The sequence below is a fragment of the Melospiza georgiana genome, chromosome 1, assembly GCF_028018845.1.
Source record: "Melospiza georgiana isolate bMelGeo1 chromosome 1, bMelGeo1.pri, whole genome shotgun sequence".
Classification (NCBI taxonomy): domain Eukaryota; kingdom Metazoa; phylum Chordata; class Aves; order Passeriformes; family Passerellidae; genus Melospiza; species Melospiza georgiana.
In genome coordinates, this window is record NC_080430.1 from 81,189,244 (window position 1) to 81,214,967 (window position 25,724).

A 25,724-nucleotide genomic window follows, 5' to 3' on the forward strand; every position below is an offset into this window, starting at 1 on the left:
TCTGAAACAGCACAGCCCAGAGTATTTCTGTAATAATAACTTGACTAAGCCGTAACTCCTTGCAAGTGGAAAACGGACACTAAACTTCAGTCAAAAATGACAGATTTGTTTCCACCCAAAGTGACCTGAAATAGCCTCTAATGTTTTTCAGAAATGTCAAAAGCAATCACACATGGCTGTTCTCAAGTAAAAAGGGGAGACACAGATCAGTTACAGTGCTTTTGTAGGCTGCTACAACAAAACAGGTATTGCCACCTAACAGCGACCCAGCACAGTCCAAGAACACTGCTGCCCGCCTGAGAAGACATCTGTCCACTGAGTCAAAGTTCTAACCACAGGGTTCCAAAAGTTGTGCTTATTTGGCAGCTGCCATTTACTGGACATTTCCAGGCAATATTACAAATAAAAACTCTTTGTGCAACAGCTCTACAGGTACAGTCACTATGTGTAAATATTTACCAATACACACAGATATTTAAATGCCTCATATATATTTGTATTACAGTTTTATATATAAATATCTATTTTACAGTACTTAATACCATCAGCATAGTTAATGTCTTGCCAAAATCTGGTGTAGAAACCATTACAAAAATGGTTTTATAGTCCTATAGCCATGAATTACTTTCAACCCCTGCAAATCCAAATGATATTTTCTAAGTAAACATCAGTATTCAAGAATCTTTTTTTTTTGGTTTACAGAAATGTGGACAAAAAGCTGCTTGTTTATGCCTTCATTCATTTTCAGTTGAAATTTTGCAGCAGCATTTGTGGCTGCCCAGATGCTGGAGTCTCAAAGAGTAGAGTAGAACAACCTCCTGATTTTAGCAAGAGCTTTGCCTTCTTATGACCAGCAGAATCAGATGAAGAACTCTGAATTAATACTGACCTTTAAAAGAAGCTGGTATTTTGTTATCCTTTGGACAGGTTTGATAAGGTAAGAGGAGATAGAGTTGGCCAGTCCATGTCGTTGTTGTATCTCCTACGTGGAAAAAGAAAACATTTGAATTTAGGGCATACAGTAAGTGAGGACTGTAAGCACCAGCACTCAGATATAAACTGTTTTGAGGGATTATGAAATAATATACATTAACTACAAATTCTATTTTAGCAGGAAAAAAAAAACCAAAAAAACAGGATAAACAGATATTCCAGGCAGAATTAATATGTGTGATGCTGTGCATCTGCCTGCTCACTTGGTACAAACAGAAGATGATTACCTCCAAGAGTACCTGTGAAAGATTTCAACAATCCTAAATACAAAGAGCAACAATTAGAGACACAGAATGTGTAGCAACACCTTTTTTAAAAAACATTAAGATCTGTACTTCTTTTGCTACTTGCAGGAGAGGAAAAACCCTCACATTCCAGTGTTGCTGGGAAGAGGCAGGAGTGCCAGAAAGGCTGAGGTAGAGGTTTCTCAGCATCCCCTGCTATTTCAGTGCCAACAGCCACAGACGGCCTCATCCCCCACCAGAGGGAGCACCGAGTAACAGTTTCTGAGGTTACCAAGCATTGAAAAGAAACCAGCCACGTACAAATAGAAAAAGAAACAACATCCACGAAGCTAAAGGTGGAAACCAGAATTATCGGATAGCTAACTGGGATGATTACAGATTGGGTACTGACTGGGGCTGAATTTCACTGACAGGGTCTGCCATTTATCATAACATTGGATCTATTCCAACCAAGCAATTTCAAACAGCAAGTTATGCCCCACAGCTATGTGCCATCAAACTATGGTTGCAGTATCAGAAATTCCCAAAATGGGATACACACGATATTTTCACACGGACCAGTGGTGTCATCAGTGGAAGCACTCAAGTTCTCTGTGCACAGAATTAAGTCTTCACACTCCTAATATACTTTAGGTGAATTAGGGGATGGAGAGCTCTGGATCTAGTGGTAAAACAGGAGGTGGTGGCAAGAATTTATTTCTAGTAATTTTATTACAGCCCTGTGTTATTTTTTAATGGTATTTACTAAATTTTTCTTGGAATTTTTTTGGTCATGTCTATCTGATCTTCTATAACTCACCTGGCTCTTCTTCAAACACTAAAAACTTAACAGAAGGCTTCACAGAAAGGCTTTGCCTTACAACATTTAGAAACCTCATTTCCTCAGTGATTAGACTTTTGAGATTAACCTCAAGGGCTTCAGGGATTTCCTCTACTTCTCTCTACTTGTACAAACAATTCTAAAAAAAATTGTGGTGTCATGATACAGCTAGTGGGGAAAAAAATGGAAAAAGACTGAACTCCAATTGAATAATCTATTAATACATGTCCAATTAAAGCTCAGTCACTGTGGTCAAAATTCCTCCATTAAACTTCTAACACACCTACGTTTTGCTTGCTTTTCTATGCAGAATATTGCACGTGCAGGCCGTGGAACCGTGGGACTGAATAAGGAGGTTCAGCCTTTCTGAATAACAGCAGTGAACTGAATCACCACTACATGCAATTACAGTTCAAAAGCGCTCCAAAACTCAACCAACATTTCTATCTCTATTACATACAATGCAAACTAAGCACATCAAAATGCTAAGATTTGCAGGATGTGCCTGTGTGAGCTGAAAATTCATGTCTCGGTTGTTGTTGCCAGAACCTGCTTCCAGTTCTGAACCACTCTGCTATTTGACAGCGGCTTTTCACATCTGATTTGACAGCTCTGTAACACCAACTGAGCAATGTAACCATGTGAGATACAGAATTGATTTTCTTGAGCTGACAGCTTAATAAATTGCAGCGTTATTAACAGGAAACTTGCATTTTCTTAACAAATTAGGCACTCAGCAGAACCACATATATGAGTCAAACAGCCAAGGTGTTTTAGCTTTTAAGATTATGTACTTACATCAAAGTATGCTCCTGCATGTTCTAATATCAGCTGAGTGGAATCTGGCTTATTTTTACAGTAGGTAACGTACATCTGGAATTTGTCTGCCTGCAGAACAAAATGCAAATTTACAAAGGTTATCAGAGAGCATCATTCCTCTCTCAAAGTTTTTATGCCATTATCAGAGAGCTTATCTTCCCTATCAAGAAACTGATCTGTACAGAATTACATTTCCACTCAAATTGGCAGTGTAAAAATACACATCAGGCAAGTAAGACTGAAAACAGCAGCAATATGTATAAAAATAGCTTATTCAGAGCTAAGACAAACCAAATCTGCACACAGGTTTAGGCAACTTGCATACACTTCAAGAGCAGCTAAGACTGGCATCTGACAGGAGTGACCTAATTATTGTTTTCCCAGTTAAAGACACACACGTTTTACTTAAATTTGCAGGAAGAGGTACTTTTACAATTCAAAAAGGGATCTGAGAGCAAGAATTCATCCTGTCATGCTTCCTATCCCCCCTTCTAAACATAAGTGTGACTTCATTACCCAAGTAACAAAGCAATGTCCAACATCTTCTGGTAACTGTTCATATTTTTCCAACTCCTTGAGAAATATACTGTGGGTAGAAAAGAAACAAGTAGTACAAGGCATATGAAACATGTTTATTACAGCAAATTGCTTGGATCTATTGTCTGTGGATAAAGGCCATTAGAAAACTTTCTGTAATACCAAATGTATGAGCTAAGGAAATAAAGATAAAAAATAGATAAAAATGTGTAATAAAAGTACTAATATAAAATATAATTCAATAAAAATTCTGATGAGAAGATCAGAAACTGAACCAGTGGACATGCAGTTAATACATAAGAATACATAAAAATTTAGTAATTGCTGTTGTTCTCTATCAAGAAGGTTTCCTACTGTTTTTAGTTTCAAGAAAAACCTTCATCTCAATTTAAAAAAAACCCAAACATTGCTTTTTGGATACTCAAGTTCTCAAGTTAACACAAAGCATACAAAGAACTGGAAAAATTGGGGTCTGGAATACACTAGGTTTATTTTATTACTTCGAAGAATCATAACCCAATACAAATGTGTACATAATCAGGAAATAACAAAGAAGGAAGATTCAGAGCAAGACTTCTGTACACAGATCCCCCTAAGAACCACTCCACTCAGAAGAAATGGAGTAGACAAGTCTCTTTTATGCTCTGTACTCCAGTAATTGTAATGATGCTGGTGCATCTCTACAGAAGCTAAGAGCCAAGAAGAGCTGGGAGCCCTACTCTTTCCCACTAACAGCTGCACTTGGATATTGGGAATGAGGGTTGAGAAACAATGACAGAGCCCTAATGTTTGTGCTATGTTTGTATTTTATTGAGTCCAATGGTTTTCATCTCCTTAGAACAACTGATAAACCTACAACAAAATTTTGTTGTATCCAAAATTCTCTTATATGCTGAAAGATGCCCGAGACTGAAAAATATAATTTCTAATGGTGTACCTACCTCTCTGCAAAAAGGAACAGCTGAAGTAATTTAGCAATGCAAGAGGAAAATCTTTCAATTTTTTGATGGGAAAGCATTTATTATTGAAATACACAGTATTTTCACTAGGAAATCCCTCAGGTCATCATTTGGATTTAGTAGTAGTATGGAAATGGAAGATAAGTCACTCACTTATTGTGGAACTCATAAATTTCCTGCATGTTTCCAAAGATAATATGTTCTTTGTTTACAATACCAGGTGGGATCTCCTCAACTCCACTTGTCATTTCCCATAGATATGTCTGCCCAAAAAAAAAAAAAAGTGTGAAAAGCGATGATAAACTCCCAACAGACACAGCCAGGTATCTGCAAGTATGCATTAAACTAGAAACTAGGCAAAGATCATACAGCAGCATCATCTCCAGTTGTGACAGTGCCTGTTGTGTCAAATATACCTTGTGATTTTGACAGTGAAATACAAGTTCTAAAACCGACAATTTAACATAGTCCCTGAGACTTCATAATTTAAAATGCATAGTGTTCTTGACAACCTCTAATGCTTCAGGATATTCCTTATCAAGGTCATGTCTGCAGTCTAGAAGTTCATGCTTTGTGCAACGGCTACCACTGAACATTAGTTGCTTCAGCAGAACAATTACTGGGCACTTTTCCATGGAATCTCGCTGAATTTCTATTCAAAAAGTCAGCTAGTTGCAGAACATGTGATACAGATAATAAGAGAATTAGCACAAGCTCTCCCCTATTGCTAGCAAAGCAAATAAAGTAAACCCCTCCTTTTTCCCTTTCTCTAAAACAAAAACTCCCCACATGATTATGAATTGGGAAAGGAACAAATACTGAAATTCACGCTAACAAAAACAAAACACATAGGGTGAATTCTGAAATGGCTGTTATCAGATGTAATTCTAAGTTTCTTCTTAATGGCAGTAAGAATACTTAAGTTGATCCTATGATTCCAAACCAATCATGCTCAGCTGTTAAAACCAGGAAAAAACCACAGAGCAGCAGATTGAATCCTGCCTTCAAAGATTAGTGAAAAAAAGAAAACTCACATCCATGCATTCCCGGAGGTCTCTTACGTAAGCCTTTTCAGTCTGAATTAGCTCAGCCATAATGAACCTTAGGTGACAACAGAAAGAATAATCAAATCTCAGTGGGTTAGACCACTGTGAACGCATAATAACCAGAACACATCGTTCTCCTCATCAGCTTTTGCTTTTCCACTGCAGCAAGAAAAATCTGAGAAGTGAAATGTGAAGAGAGACTACAGAGGAAGAAAACCTATGAGGTAACATCCCTCCATTACTAACCAGGACAAAAAGAAATGGGGAAGGAGATGCAATTTTTTCTGTAACACTTTTCACTGCTACAGTCATTTAACTTTTGTCTTGCTTCCCCCCTTACACATTTATTTCACATTATTTCTAAAAAGGAAAAAAGCATATAAAAAGAAGTCTAACAATTTTGAAAGTTTAAGATTCTGTCATATTAGAATTATCTACTAGAACAAGCATGTGACTAAACGGCAATAAGAGATACTGAGTACTATCACTCTCTTTTTACCATTTATATAATTTCTAAGCTGCCAGACAAGCCATGACAGTTGTTTCATATCAGGATTGATTTATGCATTCTCATTGATTAAAAATAAATAAATGTATTACTCTTTCCTGCGGGCAGACTTTCGTTTTTCTTCGTTAAGCTCATGAGCAGCATCGCGCAGTTTCACCTCTGACCCAGGGACACTGGCTGGGATTATATCCAGCTGCAAGCTTTTGCTCTTTATTAAAGAAAGGAAGAATTGATTAAGGAAGGAGACAGGAGAAAAAGGTAGCTAAATCAAATGCAAATAAAGCTTGTTTGTCTGTCATCACACTCAAATTTCTCTTACCGATTTATTGGAATCTGAGGAAATACCCAGAGCTTTCTCTAAAGAGGTCCTGTATTTCTCCATGCGCAGGGAAAAGTCTCTGTACCTCTTATCCACTGCTGTGACACATTTTTTAATCTCTGTTGCATGAGCATGCCCTTTTTCACAAAAGCCATCAGCCAGCTGTATCAACAACTTCACCCTCTCTTTGGTTTGCTATGAAAACAGGAAAATATCGGACAGTTACAAGCTCTACCTGTCATGCAGGGGGTCACTTTGCTTAACTGCTACTAAGTGCAATTAGAGAAGGAATTGAAGAAGCTACCTTCTTCCTCTCTCTTCCCAGAACTCCTTTAAACAGATACCTTTTACTTATTAAAAATAGCACAAGATTAATGTAGGTTTCCTTAGGCTTTATTATTACATGACTAGAAGCAGATTGTTTATTTTTCTTTGAAATATGTGCTTCATATCTAACCCAGAGATTAAATTCTGCTAGGCAAGCCTTTCAGCATGAGTACTCTTGCATCAATACAAAGGCATTTTCATGCCAAAGAGGGTACTTTTTTCATTACCACTGAAGCTCTGATATTAGACCTGGCCAACAGTCCCAAGAATCTACCTCCTTTTGACCCCACAGAAATGCTGAGATGGAAGTAAGTCTTGTTATATGTTTTACTCTTTAACAGATGAAGACTGAATTATTTAAATCTTTTCTATATTATGCTTTGTTGGCACAGAACTGTTTGAGAGAAACTAAGAGAAACAAGTAGTTATCACCAAATCTCTAAATGCTTTTCCCAAATGACAGGCTGCCTAAGATTATGCAGTTTCTTTCATGTAAATCATAAATCATCCACAATGGATGAGTTTACACATCCACCTCTCTGTCATGAGTGGAGTGTACAGTCAGGGCCCTTACTAGCAGGGAGTTAAGCAAAACAGTCAATAAAAACTTGACTCGTACATTATTAAAAAAATCAAGTTTGTCCTCTCTTAATTCTTTTTGTTCCCTAATGGTCCCTCATCCAAGCATTTCTTTTCAGTATGGAATTAGCAAGGGCTAACATATCCTCCCAACAGGTAGCAAAATGCCAAGGGAGTGACACAAACAACATCCTTTCAAAAGGGACACCAATGTCATCTGCAGGCTGAAAGAGGGAATAAGGAGGAGTAGTGGTGCTCTGCATACTGGAAGGTATCCAGGAAATCAAAGTCTGAAGAAAAGATCAAACAGAAGAAAATCCAGGTTTGACCATCAAAAGTGATCTCTGTTCTTTCTGGATTTTCTTTTCTCCCTTCCCACATGTCCCTTGACCATCTCCATCTCCAAGTCTCTTCTGAGCTGATCCTTCACGCAAATGAACACTTGCTTACTTTCCTGGGCTTGTTTATTTCTCTATCAAGGTTGGAGAGTCAGAGGGAGAAACGGGTGACAGTGTGAACAGGTGGTAACATAAAACAGAGACAAGACAAGGCTACAAACTCAGGTAGTTCAGTCATGCAATGGTTGTCTGTCTTTCACATGGGAAAACTGGAAAGCCTCAGGAGTGACAACTTTACAGCCTCAGGCCTGTAAAGGCCTCCAGAGATGCAGAATAACATTCTGCTGCCTGACTCAAAAAGGTTTACAGGAGAAGCACAGAATACTTTAATAAAATGAGTTACCTAACAAATAAAGCTCTAATTTTTCTAATATCTTCTAATTAATAATTAGAAGATACAGCTTGAATAATAATACAGCTTGTTGTATTTTATATCCTCAATGAACATTCAGTAATCCACAATCATGAAGATATGGAAGTGGAAATCAAAGGCCCTGAAACATTTGAAAACATTTTTAAGCTACTTCACTGTGATTTTGTCATGAGAAATCAACAGCATATGGGGCTCATGGAGCTCCAGTAACAATGAGTATCTGCTCCTTATCTTCTGTTTTATTCTATTCTCAGCAGAAACACAGACAGAAAGCCACTGCAAGTAAACAGATCTTGATGGACACATCCTTGGGGGATTTTTTTGATGGGCAAGGGGAATTCAGTTGTTTTATTTTGTTTCAAATCTTACATAATTCAACTTCTACTCAACTTGGTTATTGACAAGCTGGAGAAGGAACATGATGCACCCTCAGCAAGTTTGCTGATGATATGAAACTGGGGGGACCAGCTGTGCTGCCTCAGTGGGAGCTCAGTAGGCTGGGGAGCTGGGCAGAGGAATCTACTGAAGTTCAACAGGGGCTAAGGCAGGGTCCTGCAACCTGGGGAAAATAGCCCCAGTACTAGCAGAGGTTGTTGGCTGATCTACTAGATAACAGCTCTGTGGAGAAGGAGCTGGGAGCCTTGGTGGATGAGCATGAGCCTGCAGAGCCCTGGTGGCCAGGAGGGCCAACAGTATCCTGGGGTGCATCAGGAAAAGTGTGGCCACAGCTCGAGGGAGGTGATCCTGACACTCTTCTTGACCCCAATCAGGCCACATCTGGAGTATTGTGTTCAATTCTGCTTTCCACAGTTCAGGAAAGACAAGGAGCTAATGGAGAGGGTCCAGCAGAGCAACACAAAGATGGTTTGGGGTCTGGAGCACCTCTCTAATGAGGAGAGACTGAGGGAGCTGGGCCAGTTTAGTCTGGAGAAGAGTGAGAGGGGATCTCACCAAAATATAAAATATCTCAAACGTAGCTATCAGGACGATGATACCAGACTCTTCAGTGATGCCCAGTGACAGGACAAGGACTAACAGCCATGAACTAGAACACAAGAAGTTCCATCTCAACATGAGGAAGAATTTCTTTGCGCTGAGGGTGGCAGGGCACAGAACAGACTGCCCAGGGATGTCATGGAGTCTCTCCCTCTGTGAAGACATTCAAAACCCACCTGGACACATTCCTGTGTAACCTGCTCTTGGGGACCCTATTCATGGTAGGGTGATTGGACTAATTATCTCCAGGGGCTCCTTCCAACTCTAAGTATTTTGTGATAATTAAAAAATTTATTTTACCTTTGCTGTGATCTGAAACTCTTCATGTTCTTTTAACAACTCTTGAGTGTGCTGGATACTGGAACCAGTGGAAGTATGTGTGGATAAATAAAATTCTCCATTGTCATGAATCCATTCCAGAGCCTAAATAAAGCATTAATGAAGAAAAGTAAGAGAAAAGAAAATATATTTTTGCCAACAGAAACAACCTGTAATCAGTATTTCACACACACAGTTTGGCCACAGGTGAATTTTACTCTTTGTCACTTGCAGCAATCATCTAATACCTCTACAATACCAAATAGTTCATAACTCTGAAATAATTCACACAGACTATGAAGCAATGATTTGAGAATTAAAAATTATGTATGAATCCGAACACTTCAGGGAAGTCCACTACTGCAGGACTACAGCAGTTCACTATTAAAGGTTTTAACTAATTATGTTCATAGTTTTGATAGTATACTTTCCTCAGCTGAGGAAAAAGAAAAAAAAATCCCTTTTTTGGTGCCACATGGGACAGCCATGCTCAGAAATATACAAGTTCCAACATGTAAAAATGTGCATAAGACCACCAAGTGTACAGGCTAAGCTTTACAAGCATGTAAGATTTAACTATCACTTTTGCTGGCATGTATTCCAGCCTCACAAAGTGTGGTCTGTGCTCCTCAAAATAAAACCTGCAGCAGAGAAGGAACAGTGAGATGTCTCAGTTAAAGCAATTTATGTATGTATAAGTAGAAAAAAAAAACAAGAACAAAGAACTGCAAACTAAGATTGTTTCCCTTCCACATCTGACACTTCATTTGCTCACTATTATGAAAAATGCTCATCTTTGTAATTATCTATGATTTACCCACATTACCTGCTGCCCTTTTAAGCATAACTCAGTGGTCGTGAGGAATCTCTGGCTCCTGAAAAAAGCAAGAGCTGTCTCCAACTGCTGCATAACAGTGAAAATCTAACTGACAACTGTCCTGCAGCTCTCAATACAGGCTTCCTACAGCAGCAGGCAGAGGGATGGGAGCTTAGAAACTTCTCGTCTCTGAAAAAGCCAATAGCAGATGTTCAAAGAGTTTTACACAGCTTGCTTAGAACCACCTTATTACTAAATGCATGTGTAGCTTCTGTATCTTCAGTAAATACACAGAACACAAGGCAAAAATTTAATAACCCAAGAGAAAAAGTAGTAAAATGCTGGTGGGTGTTCACTCTTCCCCTGAAAGGATAACCTGAAATTATGAGCATTATCTATCCACACTAGCAAGAACAGGAAAAGATTTATCCTGGTGGACAGTAGATATGTATGTTTCACACACATATCCTTACATTGAATCAGAAAAGGCACTGTCTGTATTATAATTTCACCAATGATTTAAGCTCATCAAAACTGTGATGAAACAACGCTGATTCCGTTACTTCCACTTCAAATGTTTTTCCTTCTTGGTGCAAAATCTGAAATTAGTAGAAAGCCTTCAAAATTCAACACCGAATGTGAATGCCAGATGCCATTTTCTTAGTCACATACTGATGCAGGTGCAAGCCTGATAAGAGGGGCCTATACTTTTAAAAGTTGCTCATGGAACAACTGTTGGACTTCTGTCAAAAAAGCAACATTGCAACCAACCACCTCTATGACACATGTTGTCATTCCAATGTCAATCTTTGCAAGTGAAGACTGATATGGACAGGCACAGCATGGCTACCATATTACCAACAACATTTAATACTTCTCTGCCTTTTTTTAGTGGGTTTATAACATAGTGCTAGAATGAATGATAAACAAAAAGCTGCCCTTCCCCAAATCACAGAATGGTTTTGATGGGGAGAGAACTTAAAAGTAGTGTAGTTCCAATCCCCCTGCCATGAGAATAAAATGATGTTGTCTTTTTGTAACTTGCTGGCAGCTCTTTAGAGGCACAACATGATAGAAAGTTGGACATGATCTAAATTCCTACACTTTAGATCAGTTTCTATTTCACCTGAGGTATCACTACAAGAACTGGAGGAATCAGTTTAGGGATCAGGTAAGCCCTTAACTCTGAAAGGATTTGAGAATCTAACCCTGTTCTTGCAAACTGGTATGGTATCTTTTCCATCACAAGGGCATTAAGTTCTGAAAGCACAAGGAACAGGTTCTTCCAAATTCCAGAAAGACATCTAAATGAAGACAGCAACACTTCCATTTTTTTGGCTGATCACTGTGGAGTCCCATATATGGTTTGGTTCGCTTTGCTTTTTGATAACTGAACTGGTGATTGCTGAAAAATGGGATTTACAATGAAAATGCTGACAGATCTTTATCGCCAGTGTTTGACTGTTGGTTAGTAATCTCTATACAAAAACAAGTAGATCATGTGCTTGTCAGAGGTTTAAATTAAGGTTATTCAAAAGTAGGGCGGGGAGGTGAGGGCAGGGGGGTAGGGAAGAGATGGTGGTGTTGTTTTAAAGAAGTATCAGACTTCAAATTCACTCCAAGATGCATTCTGCATTAATTTCTTTGTGAAAGCATGAAAGGCAGACTGGAGAATTCATTCAAGGGAGCAAACCAGACCAACAGTATTTAAACTTTTGTCTAAATTAGCTGTCAGAAAGAAAAAAAAGATTAGGTTTTTGAGTCCTTTCAAGAGGATCTGACTATATTTTACACTATGGGCATTGTGTAATTTTCTGCAGAACAGGAACAGATAGCTTCCTTTCTTTGTCTTATAATCAGTTAAAAAAAACCCCAACAACTAAAAAACCATCACTTACCACTTCTGCCTTGAACCCCTTACTTATTTTTAAGACATGTGTCTTGATTAGCAAAGGAATTTTTTGTGTGTGTGAGGTAGTTACTTAATAGTTCTTTTCAGACTGATAAATTCAACAAAATACCAAGAGGTGTATCTATCATGCAGGAAACCATGAAACCAAATACAAAGAATTGAAAAATCACAGTAATTCAGTTATTATTGTTTAATGAGTTATCCAACTTGTCAGATTTCTAGAACTGCCAATCAACTTAATAAGATATTTTTCCTCCAACATCTGAGAAAAATGCTGCTGCCTGTAATTTCCCCAGACAAATTAGGTATGTGTGTAAAAGTTAACAAGCATAACAATTTGTCAAACACAAGCTTGCAGAAATTAGATTTGCCAGTACCAGATGAAGCTGGTAGAAGCAAAACATCACCTTTAAGTTACAACACTTACAGACACACTGCCTCACCAGATTTAGTTGCTCTGTATTAAAGGGGAGGCAAAGAATTCAATTTGCTACTTCAATCCTTCTGATGTTTTAACCATTTGAAATATTGAAGTGAATGACAAATTTGTTACTGTGAGAAGACAGTGAACCCCTGACCATACCAAAGAGGACTTTTATATGAAACCCTCACCTGTTTGGCACTTCTTTCAAACACCACATACTGCTGGCATTGATCAAGACGCCTTTTACGCATGGTCCAGTAATGCAGCACACGGTTCTCCCTCTGGAAGAGCTCATTCAAGATATCTGAAGAAATGAAAACAGAGCTTATGACAATCAAATTTAAAATATCACACTAAAATCAGGAGAATAAAAGTACTTTACATTGTAGAATTTACTATACACTTGCTCTGTTAGTCTTTGTTTTGCTTTTCTTCCTGATACTAATGAAACACAGAGTGTTCCTTTTTCATTAATTACAGAACTACTGGTTAAAGAAACTAGAGATGCAATTAAAACTTACTACTGACGTGGTTTTTTCTTCTCAAATATTTTTCACAAGGGGACTGCCACTGCTTATAGCAGGATTGAAAATGTAGGCTGATAAAGATGGCACTTGATGGGGTTTCCTCAGAAAGAATAAGCACGCAAAAGTAATCACAACATGCTTAACATATTATTTTGAAGTTAAAAAAGGGAATTTTTAATATATTAGTCTCCTATGAAGTATTTTAGTGATTAAATGCAGATGAACAAATGTACAACCTCAGGTCACCACAAGATCAAATGCAGCATAAGTAAGCTGACTTGTTAAATATGAATGTTCACTGAACCTTGACACAACTTCCAGGTAATCAAATAATTAACTCCACAGTTTGTTATTGCTGAGTATCAGAAAACTCACATCCAAATCCCATGTGTCCAACCTTTTAAATTCTTCCTAGCAAAGACCTTGTGCTTACAATATGCAGAAGACTTTATCTGAATTCTGCTTCTTTCATGTTTATGGTTTTTCCATCAAAAAAAGAAATACTAGCAGTTTCCTGTGAAGCTCACTTTACCCACTGCTGCTTCCGGAGCAGCAGCCCTACTTGACTCTGTAGCTACTGCAAACCTGCGAGGGCAAGCTGAGCACAGGGGAATGGGACACTCAATGTCTCTACCAGGTGATTCTGTTGCAATTGCACAGAGCCAAAAGAGACCTCCAGCAGAAGAGACCACAAAAAAGTCTTTTTACACCAACACTACTTGCTTTTCTACTTATACCCAGAGCTGACTATTTTCCATGATCCATAATTACAAGTGAAGGCTCTCAGATGCTAGCTGTCTTATGGTCTCTGCATTCTGCTCTCCCATTGTGCAAGTCCACCATGCTTTGCAACCCAAAAGCTAACAACTCCAAGAAACAGTTTGACAAGAGAAGCTCAAATAACAGGAAGCCTGAGGGGAAATACATCTTTGTCTACCTCATCAGAGATCTGGGATCAAACACAACCACTTGTCACAGCCTCCCTGAGGATTATGAAACCTGTCTGCATCACTGCCAACATCCTTCTGCTTACAAGCACCATATTCCCACTTGCCACAGCGTGCTGAGATCACCCAGAATTTGCTTTTGGTTGGAATGTGGTCACTGTGGCCAAGGTTTTATTTTTTGCTGGTCAGGCTCCCCTCATATGCCAAGCTATGAGCTGATCTGCTGTGAGCCTCCCCTGCTTTCTCAGTTTAATTTCTGCCTTATGTCACCTCCAAAACACTTGCTCAGAGTATATGCCAGATTTCAGGAGGCAGGGAGGTGGAGTGGGTGGGACACAATTATCATTGTACAATGCAACACACCCAACTGGACACACCATACGAAAAGAGACATCTTGATAGTGACGCAAGCAAAGTAATTCTGACAAAGAGCAAGTGAGGTGAATTTAGCAAATTGGAACAGCATTTGTTCTGTGAGGACATGATACAGATGGCAAGGCAGTGAGAGATATTTGGCTGGGCACTGTTAGTGTTAGTGCCATTAACTTCTTGGACTGGCAAATAGAAGAAAAAATATGCTATAAACTACTCTAAGGAAGTTATAAAACATCAATATTTAATGCTAGGTTTGGAAAAGCATCTCTGTATCTCAAGCCACCTGAACCACAGTCCCTGTTGCTGTTATTTACTTTGATTCCAACATTTGTTAGTATTGTTCCCTAAACTTTCAGCTTCTTCTCCAGGCTCAAAGAGCTCTCAGGTGTCTCTATGCATCCTTCTATCAACCTATCTAAAAATATAAGCACCACTGGACAAGTTCCTGAACCACGCTCAGTTGCAGCCTGTACAGCAGACAGGTAACACAGATGCACACAACCTTAGCAGCAGAAGCAAAGATGAAGATGCTCTCATCTCTGAGCTTACAGGAATTGTCACCAACTCAGTCCACCTGCCACAGCACAGTTTTAGGCCACAGTTCCTTCCTAAGTGAGAAAATGATTGGGTACCCTTAAGTGCATATCACAGAAACTATTTACACTGGTGTGCAGGGACATAAGGACACCTCTCAGAGTTCAGTGCCACTGCAATTCCTGTTCCCCATGAAGCATATGCTTAGCTAAACTTTGCCTAGATTAAGACATCAGTTTTCCAGATAACTTAATCTGCATCTGGGAATAAGGATTAAGTATGCCACTGAATGAGGTTTTTGAAAAATGTTCAGCAGTTCTGCAGGAACTCAAAGCTTACTCAAGTTTTTAAGGCATTAATTTATAAACTATATACTGATTGCAGTCTGCCAGTCTCAAGCATACATCTGAGTTGTAATGCTCTATTAGAACATATGTAACCTCTCTTTCACTAAAATAAACACTCAATTTTTTTTCTCAATTTAGAAAAGAGGTGAAAGGAGATCTCTTTTTTTCTTGACATGCATATTTGAACAGGAAGAACAGAGTGAACATTTTTATCATTTGGTCAGCTACCACCATACCATTGAGACCTAACAGGAAGGAGTCCCCACTAGCTCTATCTTAACTCATGTTTAATTCTCAGAAGCATAAATTACATGGTTTATGGAGGGAACAGCTTATTTTTTTTCTACCTGGGGATTTTTGTTGGTTTTTTGTTGCTTTCTAAACATGTATTACTCATCCAGAATTTTAAATGTATGCAGAACATGCATAACACAATGGTTCTGATATGTAATTATTACTCTTAAAGGCCATTAGTAGAGATCTTTCTATTCTTTCCTCATATAAGCACATTTACCTTTCTCAGAATGACTGTTCCTATACAGATTTCAAAACTGAATTTAAAAAAAAGGTCTAATATTCAGTAAGTGTGGTAGCTACAACTTCCTGCTTTCTTCTGCTCTGTTTTCTTTGTCTCTTACTGAAAGAAGAACTAAGTGACAAATGTCAGCTTCAGTTATTGATACTGCTGGCATTTGTGTTGAGATTTTGTTTTGTACAGTTCTAGAGATGTTGGGGACAGAGGAAAAACAACGAGCTGTTTACCCCTTGCATTTAAAGTGAACATGTCCTTTTCCAATAGTCATCAAGTAAATTGGTGTGGAAGTGACCTCTGCAGGCCGCCTGTTTTAATCTCCTCTTCAAAGCACCACTAACTTTAAAGTTTTCCAGGGGCTTGTTCAACTAAGTTTTAAAAATTCTTAGGGGTACAGTTCCTCCTACCTCTCTGGGCTACCTGCTCTAATCCATCTTGCTGTAACTTTCTCCCATTCAGAATTTTTCTTGCTGCAACTTTTACTCTGGACTTATTGCCACGCTCCTCTTGAGTCTGGCTACATCATATGCATAACTCCCCTTTGGGTAGGTGCAAACAGCATTAAATTAAAAATTAGACTTCTCTGGTGTTGAGACTGTAGTGTGGCCAGAGTGTTCAGTCACAGTTTCAAAAGGCATAGAGCAGAATATGACTGGCAATTAAATTATTAAAATGCAATATTTACTTCTGAATCTCACTGATCTCTGTTCTGCTACCACACCCAGCAGTTATGCATACCCTATTCATTTTTGTACTTTTGTCCCTCAAAGCCCCACAGATCTCTCTCTCTCCATTCCCTGGAGTGCTTATTACCCCCTAAAGCCGTACTACATATTATTAATCTTAGCAAAACCCAAACCTCACGTAGTAGCTCTTTCCAGCTTCACCTCAGCTACTGCCTGTCCACACATGCAGTTAAAACATGATGTAAGTTACCCCATACTTCATGAAGTTCCTCAACACTGATTCAAACTCTCTGAAGAGCTCAAGTGCATCGTACAAGCAATAACCTCTTATCACACTGGCACTCCCAGGGAACTTGCAGAATGCCTGACACCAACACAGTGAATAAGCTTACACTGATCAGCTCCCATTTGGCTTCAGACCAAACACTATCATGTGGAAGTTTACTACTTCATTGTCTCAATAAAAGCAACACATTTGAGTTTCAAATAGAAAGAAGATTAGGTGTAAGTAGCAGATAAAAGAATTCCAAGCAACTTCATTTGAGTATAACAGACTTTGAAGACTGTCAGCACCTTCAAAGTGTGCAAGCAATTTGTTTCCTGTTAAGCCTGACAGAATTCTTTCCACTTGGGCAGGCTTCACTACCCTATCCCCACACACACCACAGCACATGATGATCACATTCTTGTGAGAAGAAAGAGAACAAGAAGCCCCTTACTTTTCACTTGCTGTTCAGGTGCTTTGATGTGTGTCACCATCCCTGGCATGTTGACACTGTTCCTGTGCAGGTATTTCAGGAAGACATCAGCATTCCTCCGAGCCAGTGTGCAGGCCTAGAGAGTCAGAGGTACAACTTTGTTTGAAGATGCACAAATAAACATGCAGAAGAAATTAAAGATCTTCCTAACTCTCTTTTTTGTTACCCTCTTCAGTTTTGGAAAACATTGCACGTTAAATCTCTTCTACAAGTAAGCCAAGGCAAGCCAACTATTAGAACCGATATTCTGCCAAATAGCAGTTACAACTTACCTGGCAGAGAAAAAACAAAGCAGATGAACAAATACAAATAAAATAAATAAAATAAATTAATAAAATGCTATTCATCTTTTCTGAGGAACCTGAAAAGCAATTATCTGCTCTAGGGCTTTCAGCATGACTCAGAGTTCACAGAGAAGTTTGCTTACTGAATGTGCCAGGTGCCACCTGAAGCTGCTTACTGTGTAAACAGTGCACATGGCTGTGTAACTACCTGCATATTCCAAAACATCCATCAGTACTTTAAACAAAAAGTGAATGTTTTGCTGAAGTGAAACCAAAAGTGCTAAAATAGTAATATCTGCTCTTAAATATGAAGGCAAAGCCTTGAGAGCTTTCAGTCCTTGCCACTATATTGCAAGCACTCAGCTCAGTTGCCATTTTCATCTTAACAAATACCAAATACTACATATGGGTTGTCTGCTTCATTTTTAACATGCAAATTATAGAATGCTACTGTAAAAGGTTAGATGAAGGTAGAATGGTTTGATACAGTAACAAAGATACTAAGTAATTTCTCATACCATTTTAACACAAAGATTAGTAATTCATGCCAGCTGCAGAAGGTTCTATTAGGTTGTATACTTTGAGTTCTGTTAATATGTTTTGGAGTGTTGTAATCTGCGTACTGAGAACAAGGTCTCTAACAAAAAAGTTTTATTCTCTTAGTAGTCTTTCATGGTCATGCTGGAAAATGTCTTTGATCACAAAGTTAGTTATACTGCTCTGCAAGCACATGCTGCACAATTCAGTACGATCAATAATCTTCTTCACTAGGACATTAGCTGGATCAAAAATCTTTCATTTATCTGAAGACTATTACACAAAACCCAATAATCCCAGATGCCTGTCTACCCATTTCCTCCTTCTGTATTCCTCTGTTGTCCCAGAACATCTGAGAGCTGCTCTGATGCACAGGCAGCAATGGCACTGTGTGACTTTCACTCCTCTTTCAAAGCAGCAGCCTTTAAGCATTCTCTAGAGTGACAGTTGCTCAAAGCAGTGACTTCCAATTCCTCTTCAGTCACACTGGGAGATCTGACATCTACTCAAGTTCAACAGGAAATGTATTTATAAAACTGGCTACAATTGTATGCACTTGGCACTATTCTCCTTATCACTGTCAGAAGCAGTTAACACACCATTTCCCACATCTTTGCAGTTGGGGACATACCTGTAGTTTGGGATGGGCACTGTTGCTTTCCACAGCCATGTCAGCACTGTAAGAGCTGTTTGCCTGCACGCTTCCCAAGACACAGGAGACCGCAAAAAATCCCCAACCTTACCTTCAGAAACGCTTCCTTCTGCTCCAGGTGTTTGCTTATCATGGGAGTAACATGATCTGTTTCAGAGTTGGGGCCCAGTTTGTCTGCTCCCCCACACCAATCTTCTTCTCGCTTATATTCTTGCTCCAGGCTTTCCAGCACACTGCACACCTTTCAGGAAAAAGCAGTCCAATTCAGTAAGGCAAAAAAATCAAAATCAAAATTCAGGCCTCAAAAAAAGAAAACTCATCTACCCCTTATATATACACCCTCTAGCTTCTGACACGTTTTGACTGGGACTTAAGGCAACAAACTTTGGCTGTAGGTTTACAAGCACTGGCCTGCTTATGTGGAAGGGCTCAGAGGCTGTTCCTAAAATTGTTCATCTTTCTCTGCCTCTGTGACTGCATAGTTCTGGATAGGCTTAAGTTATGGCTGCAGAGGAGGCAACCTTGCCAGCTTCCCCCGAAACTTTTCTGTGGACAAGTAGATGAAACTGATTTTTCTCTGACTCCCACACAAAAACCAGAACTAGCCATCAGATGAGTAAATATAACCAAACCTCATAAACCATTTTTTCAAGTAATGCTGTTTTATGCCACACTGAGGAATTGACCAAGGCAGACCTTCTGCATTTCTGTACCTGTTCAGAAGTTTTATAGAAGGCAACAGAGGCATTCACAAGCTTGAGACGATCCTCCATCTTCAGCATCAGCTGCTGCCAGTGGGAAGCGACCTTCTCTGCGCACTCGCGGATCATGTCCATGTCGTAGTGATTAGCCTGCAGCATTGCCTCTGCCTTCTGCTGAACCTGCAGGGCACTTTGATGTGTTTTCTGACAAGAGGTGAGAAGTCACGAGTTCAGTGGAGCACTTCAGTTCATTTACTTGAAAACCTCAGAGGCTCACATTTCCACTGTGTCAATGACACTTCTATACATGCACAAACACCCATCAACTAAAAATGACTGTCTGACACGAGTTACTGTGTGACTTCTCTATGCAAATACAGAGGAAATAAATCCTGTAGAGATTTATCATCAAATCAACACTAAACAGCAGTTCTTAACAAATAGTAACTATCTGGCATTAAGCTACATGTGATGTATCTATGCTGATGTTGTAATTATGAATTTCAGTTTGATTTTCTTTCCCTCCACATTGAGAAAAAAGATGATGACAAAAATCTATCTTATTCTGGCAATCTTTACAGCTTTAACTTCAGTCTTTTGCACATCAGTAGTGAGCAAAGAAAGGTGCAGGCATGCAGATCAATAAAAAAGACAACTGTCTAGTGACTGTAAGCAAATTTTTTAATCTGTTTTTCTCTGTGCAGAGAAATACATGCCTAAAACCAAATAATATAGAAGTATTCAGGGGTATAATAATATTACGAAGTATTTTTATATCTGAGTAAAGAATGTCCCAGGAAACACAGAATTTTAAGCTTCCTGATAATTTATTCTTAAACTGACAAACACCTAGAGGTCTCATAATTTTTATACTTCAGAGTTACCAAAGCTCCTCAAAATGAGGGGGCATATAGTGCAAACTTTAATTAAAAAAAAAAAATCAAGAGAGCGGAAGCATAAAGTTCTACCAAACAGGAAAATAACATTAAAGAGTTACTGCAAGGCAGAGTACTTCTGAAAATAGCCTACCCAAGCAATCATAACATTGCTAATATTATCACTAAGTTACTCAGTAGGGCATGTAAGCAAATAATACTGCACTTCAATCAATCTTAAGAACCCTGCCTATTTTTTTGCAGCAATATGACCAATCAGAGAAGTTTAGCTTGAAGCCATGGCAGGGGGATTGACACACCACCACACAGAAGTTTCACTGAAACCTACTCTCAAACAAAAATGGAAATATTAAAGGATGACCTCAGAATGCACAAAACTGCTGCTTCCTAGTCCATTTATTCTTAATTTATTTTACATTTAGAATTACAAGTTATGTTCTAGGAACGGAAAAACAAATGAAAACACTATTTTCAGCAAAATTGCTCTTAACAGCTACCACTTTATAAAGATGCAAAAAGGCACTGAGAAGATGTTCACCTAGAACTGCAGCTTCAAAATAAATAAGAACAAATATTAGCTTCTCAGTTAAGTGTTTTTGTCTCTTTGCCATGAATTTAACAGCTTTTCCTAAACTGCAAATACTGAAGCACAAATCCAAGAGTACTATTTACAGAGAACTGTAAATACAAGGCCATGGTCACTGAAATGGTGCTTTTACCTCTATTGCATGTTGAAACTGCTCATGCTCCCTCTGTAACTGCTCTGCCTCCTGCAAAGAGCTAGCAGTGATGAGCCCAGCATTTAACATTGACTCTCCATTTCGAATCCAGCCCAAAACCTGTAACAAAAGAGAAGACCGTGAAATGTGCAATTGCACTGCCAACTAGCAAAAAAGCACCACTGTAGGGGCAAAAACATTTAGGGTCACATCAGCACTGGAAGTGATAACTAAATAATTTGTTAATTACATACTACAGTGAATTTTATAGAGTATGCACAGTGAGTGACATTCAGTACAATTTCACTGAGCTATCAACTCACAGCTTGCAGTCAACTACTACATGCTTGTGGCTTCAGTTCATGCTCTGAAGAAGGTTGTGCTTCTGAATACTGCCTCTGTCACCTGAAAAGCTGGAATGAGTTACAAGCACTAGTTGCGTGAAAGCCAGTGTCAGCAATGCAAATTGAGGATCTATAGCTTAGTAAAAAGTATGCATATAATTTTGAACAGCAATGTTGAGGAAAATGTGATCATTGAGTGTGCTTGAAGACTTTAATTTTTCAGAATGTGCCTTCTTTGATGTGCTCAGTGAAACCAGAAGAATCCATGGCTGGGCAGAAGCCTCAGGAGTGCACCTTACATGTTCCTTATCAACAGCAGGAACATGCAACTTTTTCAACCTCTCTCAAAAAAAAACCAAGTAGAAGGAAAAAAACCCCCATTTTCTCCCTCTTTGCATCAGTTTTGTTTTTCCCTCACCTCTCTCTATCAGGAACATTATCTGATTCCCTCCTTTAGACTCCTCTTATCTTGTTGACCACAGTCTCTTCAATCTCTCCCACGTGAAGTCAGTCACCTTATTTTTCTAGAACTCTGCTCTTTTATGAGCTCTCTTCAGTTGATAACCATGACTTGGTCATAATTTTTCAAATAGTGAGTAAAATGGGACATAATTCAGGTTATTCACTGTCATCTGTACAACTCTTCTATGGAACTGCTGCCCAGCCAGTAATTACCCCTGTATTTATTCAGCTGATTATTCTTTCCAGAACATCATGCTCTGTATTTTTCACTATTCAAACTCATATCCTTCTTAAAGCACAGTTCTCCCATTCTCCCATCAAGATAATTCTGAACTGTAATCCAGCATCTTCTGATGAACTCAAACCCCTTTTCCAGCTGCTCCTGCTTTTAACTTCAAATTTAATAGCATAGTTGCTAACATGTAGATTTTCTGACTGAGAACATGAACCAGTAGTATCAAACACAGACAAATACAATTTTTTTTTTCATTTTTAAATCTGTTTTCCAATTCACTGAGAGTTTCTTAATAACTTTTGTTACTGAATATGTTTTTTCAGCAAGTTATCACTCTTGGTAATTTAGTCTCATATGACATTCTCATAGTAAATTAGGACCAGACAGACTGAGCTGCACTATTTTAAAAGCTTTGATACTACTTTTCCACCCCTCCCAGAAGAGCGGTTGCCTTGTCAGATTAAAAAATCTGACAAAATTTATCAATGTAAAGGTATTATTAATTGACCTGTGTTAGCCTTTTCTCCTTTTGAACCTGTTCAAGTTTAATGATCTACTTGTTTCAATATTTTTCCTGGGAACTGTGTTAAACTAGCTGACCTATAATCCTCCCTCAGCTAGTCTTTTTCCACTTTTGAGAAATAGATGTTGAGTTTCAGGCCTCCAGAATCTCATCCAATCTCCTGATGTTCGGAAACAATGGCAGCTTTCTTAGTATTCCAGAGTGAATTTCTTTAGGCCCAGTTGATTTGAACTTCCCCAGTTTTTCTAACTTTTTCCTACTAATTGATTTAGACCTTTGACCACTGCTAATAAATGTATTAACTACCAAATCACTTAGTTCTTAACACTAAATATTCTCATCTAGTGATCCACACATGACACTACCAATTACAGCATTAATGCACTAATGCATCAGGATGGTATGACTGCACTTGCAGACTGGGAACATGGGCAGAGCCCAAGAAAATAACCTTTAAAACATAGTTCCTCACAACCTGAAAGGCACGTGTTGGTCTACATACCAAGTACACTCTAATGTGTCAGCTTGAAGCAAGTGAGGTCTAGCCTTCCTGACACAACATCCATTCCCTCAAATCTGCACCACAATCTCACCCTCTGACTTACACTTACCCAGATTGTGACATTGTTGTATTATTAATGCAGGTTTTGCCATTTCTGTCAGCACAATGAAGTGCTAACAGGTTTTTTTCCACCCTGATAGCATGTATTTGAATTCTCCTATATAAATTCTGCAAGTCTGTAGAAAAGAGTAAGTCTACAATGTAGAAGGGAGGACATGCCAGATGTGTAACTGGGTGCACATTCTGCTCTTCTGGGGAGAAAGCACTGGGTCAAGTGCAGCCTTGCAAGCAAGGGGAAGATGGCTCCAGCTTTGGAACAACCTCTCCGACTGCAAAGGTGACACCTGCAGATCACAGTCTGGGGGCACACAAAAGGGACTACGAAAGAAACTGGGAGTTCCTAAATTGATAAGACACCAGCAGATTTTTAACACTCAGGGAGAAGGCCTGGGTAAGCCTCAGGAGCACGAAAAACAGCAGCTTCTGAGGGAAGCAGATGGGTCCAACAGACTGCAGATAGAAATTATACATGGACAAATAAATTGTCTGCAAGAACACAGAAGCAGTTGATTTTTTTTTTTCAAATTCCTTTTTTATTTTTATTTTGTCTTAAGAAAATTATTCTAGGTTCCTTTTCTACCTTAAAAAGTAATTCTTCCAAATATGGAATAACAAAACACACCTTTTTAGGGTTCTTATACATGTAGCCCTCTTCAGAGAGTTTTAATGAAGGAGAATGCTTAAGCAGCACCAATTGAAAGTTCCTCTTGACTTGGCATCCCATTATTTACAGCAGCAACAGCTAGAACAGAACATGCCATTTCAAACACAAAGACGTCCTCCTGCTTGGTGCAGGTCAGGGTGCAAGTACACAAGCTGGTGAAACTCACAGGAGGAAATTTGCCAGCAGTACTCTCCCTTTCCTTCTGCTGTGACTCAAGGGAAAATATAAGCATTAGGAAATAGAGAGCCTGTTCTCCTTCCAGGGGTGCTGCCTTCAGGGTTTGTTGGCATGTTCATGTTCCCACCACCTCCCTGTCTGAGTGGATCACAATCCCCATCTTTCCCCTCACAGCCTTCAACAGGCTAGAAAAGCATCAGCAAAGGTGTGGAAAAGAGACAGAATTTGGGTCACTTGGGGCACTTGAAAAGGTCAGATAGGTATATCTGTAGATAAATGCTTGATTTAGGACTAGTTTCTTGGACATATTTTTGACTGTAACTAAACATGATCACAAGACAACCTGCTTCAGTCTGCTGTCTTAGCTATGTTTTCATATCCATATGGCACTACATGGAGTGCCAGGATACCCTTCCTGAGCAGTATTTTGGGATAGTCAGAGCTCAAGCACCAAGCTAAAAGATTTGCCAGTGAAAACACAAAGCAGCTTAAGGTACTCCTGAGGGCTGAAGTATCTCTACACCACTGTACATATATCCAAGAACATACACCATGATCAGAACAGCAGAAAACATTGCACTGAAAAGGCTTAATGAGCATACTGAAACCAATTGGATCGGGTTTGAAGCTTGGTAGGGATTTTGACTTTATGTACAGCAAAGCATTCACTCTACACAGTGAGTAGTTGGGAGTGATTGTAGCAGTAAGTAATCCAACAGCTGTATGTTAGGTGATTAATAAAGGAGGTTTGTCTGGCAAACATGCAGCTGCAGTTCTGCATGAGACAGACATTCTCATAAATATTACTCTGCCTCCACCTACTCATATGTCCCTGCCCTGTAAAAAAGTGGTCACATTTTCCTTTCCATGTTGCTTTCCCCACATACAGCTGTCTCTTTTATTTCAGTCAGCATTCTCTTCCCCCTGTCTTCCATGGTTTTTCTACACTGTAATTTGCTATCTGCTTTTGCCCTTTCTGCACCTATTACACATCAAGTTGACAAGTAAATTATTTGCAGGTTTTCTTTAAACCTGTTTGTCTTCTGGCTCTTCTGCTTCCTCCTAGTCCTGAGTTTTGATATACAAAACTTCAATGCCACAAAGCAGAACTGGCACAAGAGTTAAGGAAGAAGCAATACTGAATGTTTTTGTGCACTCTCTGTGTGTATTTGATAAAAATTCATTAAGCATAAGGTTTTACTACCTAGTATGGAAGAGAATCTTTGCAAGTATTTGTCTAAATTCCTGCAGTGTTCCAGTCTAACCTCTTCACATGACAAGCTACATATTTTAACGTATTTTATATAAATGTATGTGTGTGTGTGCATGTGCGTGCGTGTGTGTGTATGTGAAAATAAAAGAGCAGTAATGTTGCTTTGGCAGGAAGAATTTAAATGGAAATACTGTTAGAATTTTTGCTATGGAGACAGTATCCCATCTACATAATAAACATGCTTACACCCAGCTCATCAACAATAAATCTAAGAGAAAATCACAGTAACTGAATGGGAAAATCATGTGTTCACTGCTTCAGGCAACAAAACACAAATAACACAGACTGAAGAGGAGGTTTACCACTTCATTTTACTCTCAGGTAAAGCACCTACTGTGACCTGCTAACCTATATAGTTTTTCCTAGGGCAGAAGAGACAGGAGAAGATCATGCTTCCTTAATCATGTTTAATAAACATAAAAATAAATCAGATGTGGTTTATTGAAAAGGCAATTGTAATCTCAAAACTAAGAGTTTTTATCCTCAAAGCATTCCAAGGGGCTCAAAAGAAATCCTATGAGACAATGTGTTAACATTCA

General features: G+C 38.9%; 1 protein-coding gene across 2 annotated transcripts in view; it reads right to left on the reverse strand.

Annotated features, from left to right (window-relative positions):
• The window catches only part of TRIO (trio Rho guanine nucleotide exchange factor), a 245,234-nt gene that overhangs the window by 86,759 nt on the left and 132,751 nt on the right, over positions 1–25,724 (reverse strand). For both annotated transcript variants that reach the window (XM_058036549.1, XM_058036559.1), the window contains exons 16-28: positions 20,886–21,005; positions 19,283–19,474; positions 18,661–18,810; positions 17,058–17,172; positions 12,579–12,694; positions 9,220–9,342; positions 6,247–6,441; positions 6,020–6,135; positions 5,408–5,474; positions 4,527–4,636; positions 3,394–3,463; positions 2,857–2,946; positions 890–982 (exon numbers count right to left, since the gene is read on the reverse strand). In XM_058036549.1, the coding sequence (XP_057892532.1) occupies positions 890–982; positions 2,857–2,946; positions 3,394–3,463; positions 4,527–4,636; positions 5,408–5,474; positions 6,020–6,135; positions 6,247–6,441; positions 9,220–9,342; positions 12,579–12,694; positions 17,058–17,172; positions 18,661–18,810; positions 19,283–19,474; positions 20,886–21,005 (1,557 nt within the window). The remainder of the gene's footprint in view (positions 1–889; positions 983–2,856; positions 2,947–3,393; positions 3,464–4,526; positions 4,637–5,407; positions 5,475–6,019; positions 6,136–6,246; positions 6,442–9,219; positions 9,343–12,578; positions 12,695–17,057; positions 17,173–18,660; positions 18,811–19,282; positions 19,475–20,885; positions 21,006–25,724) is intronic.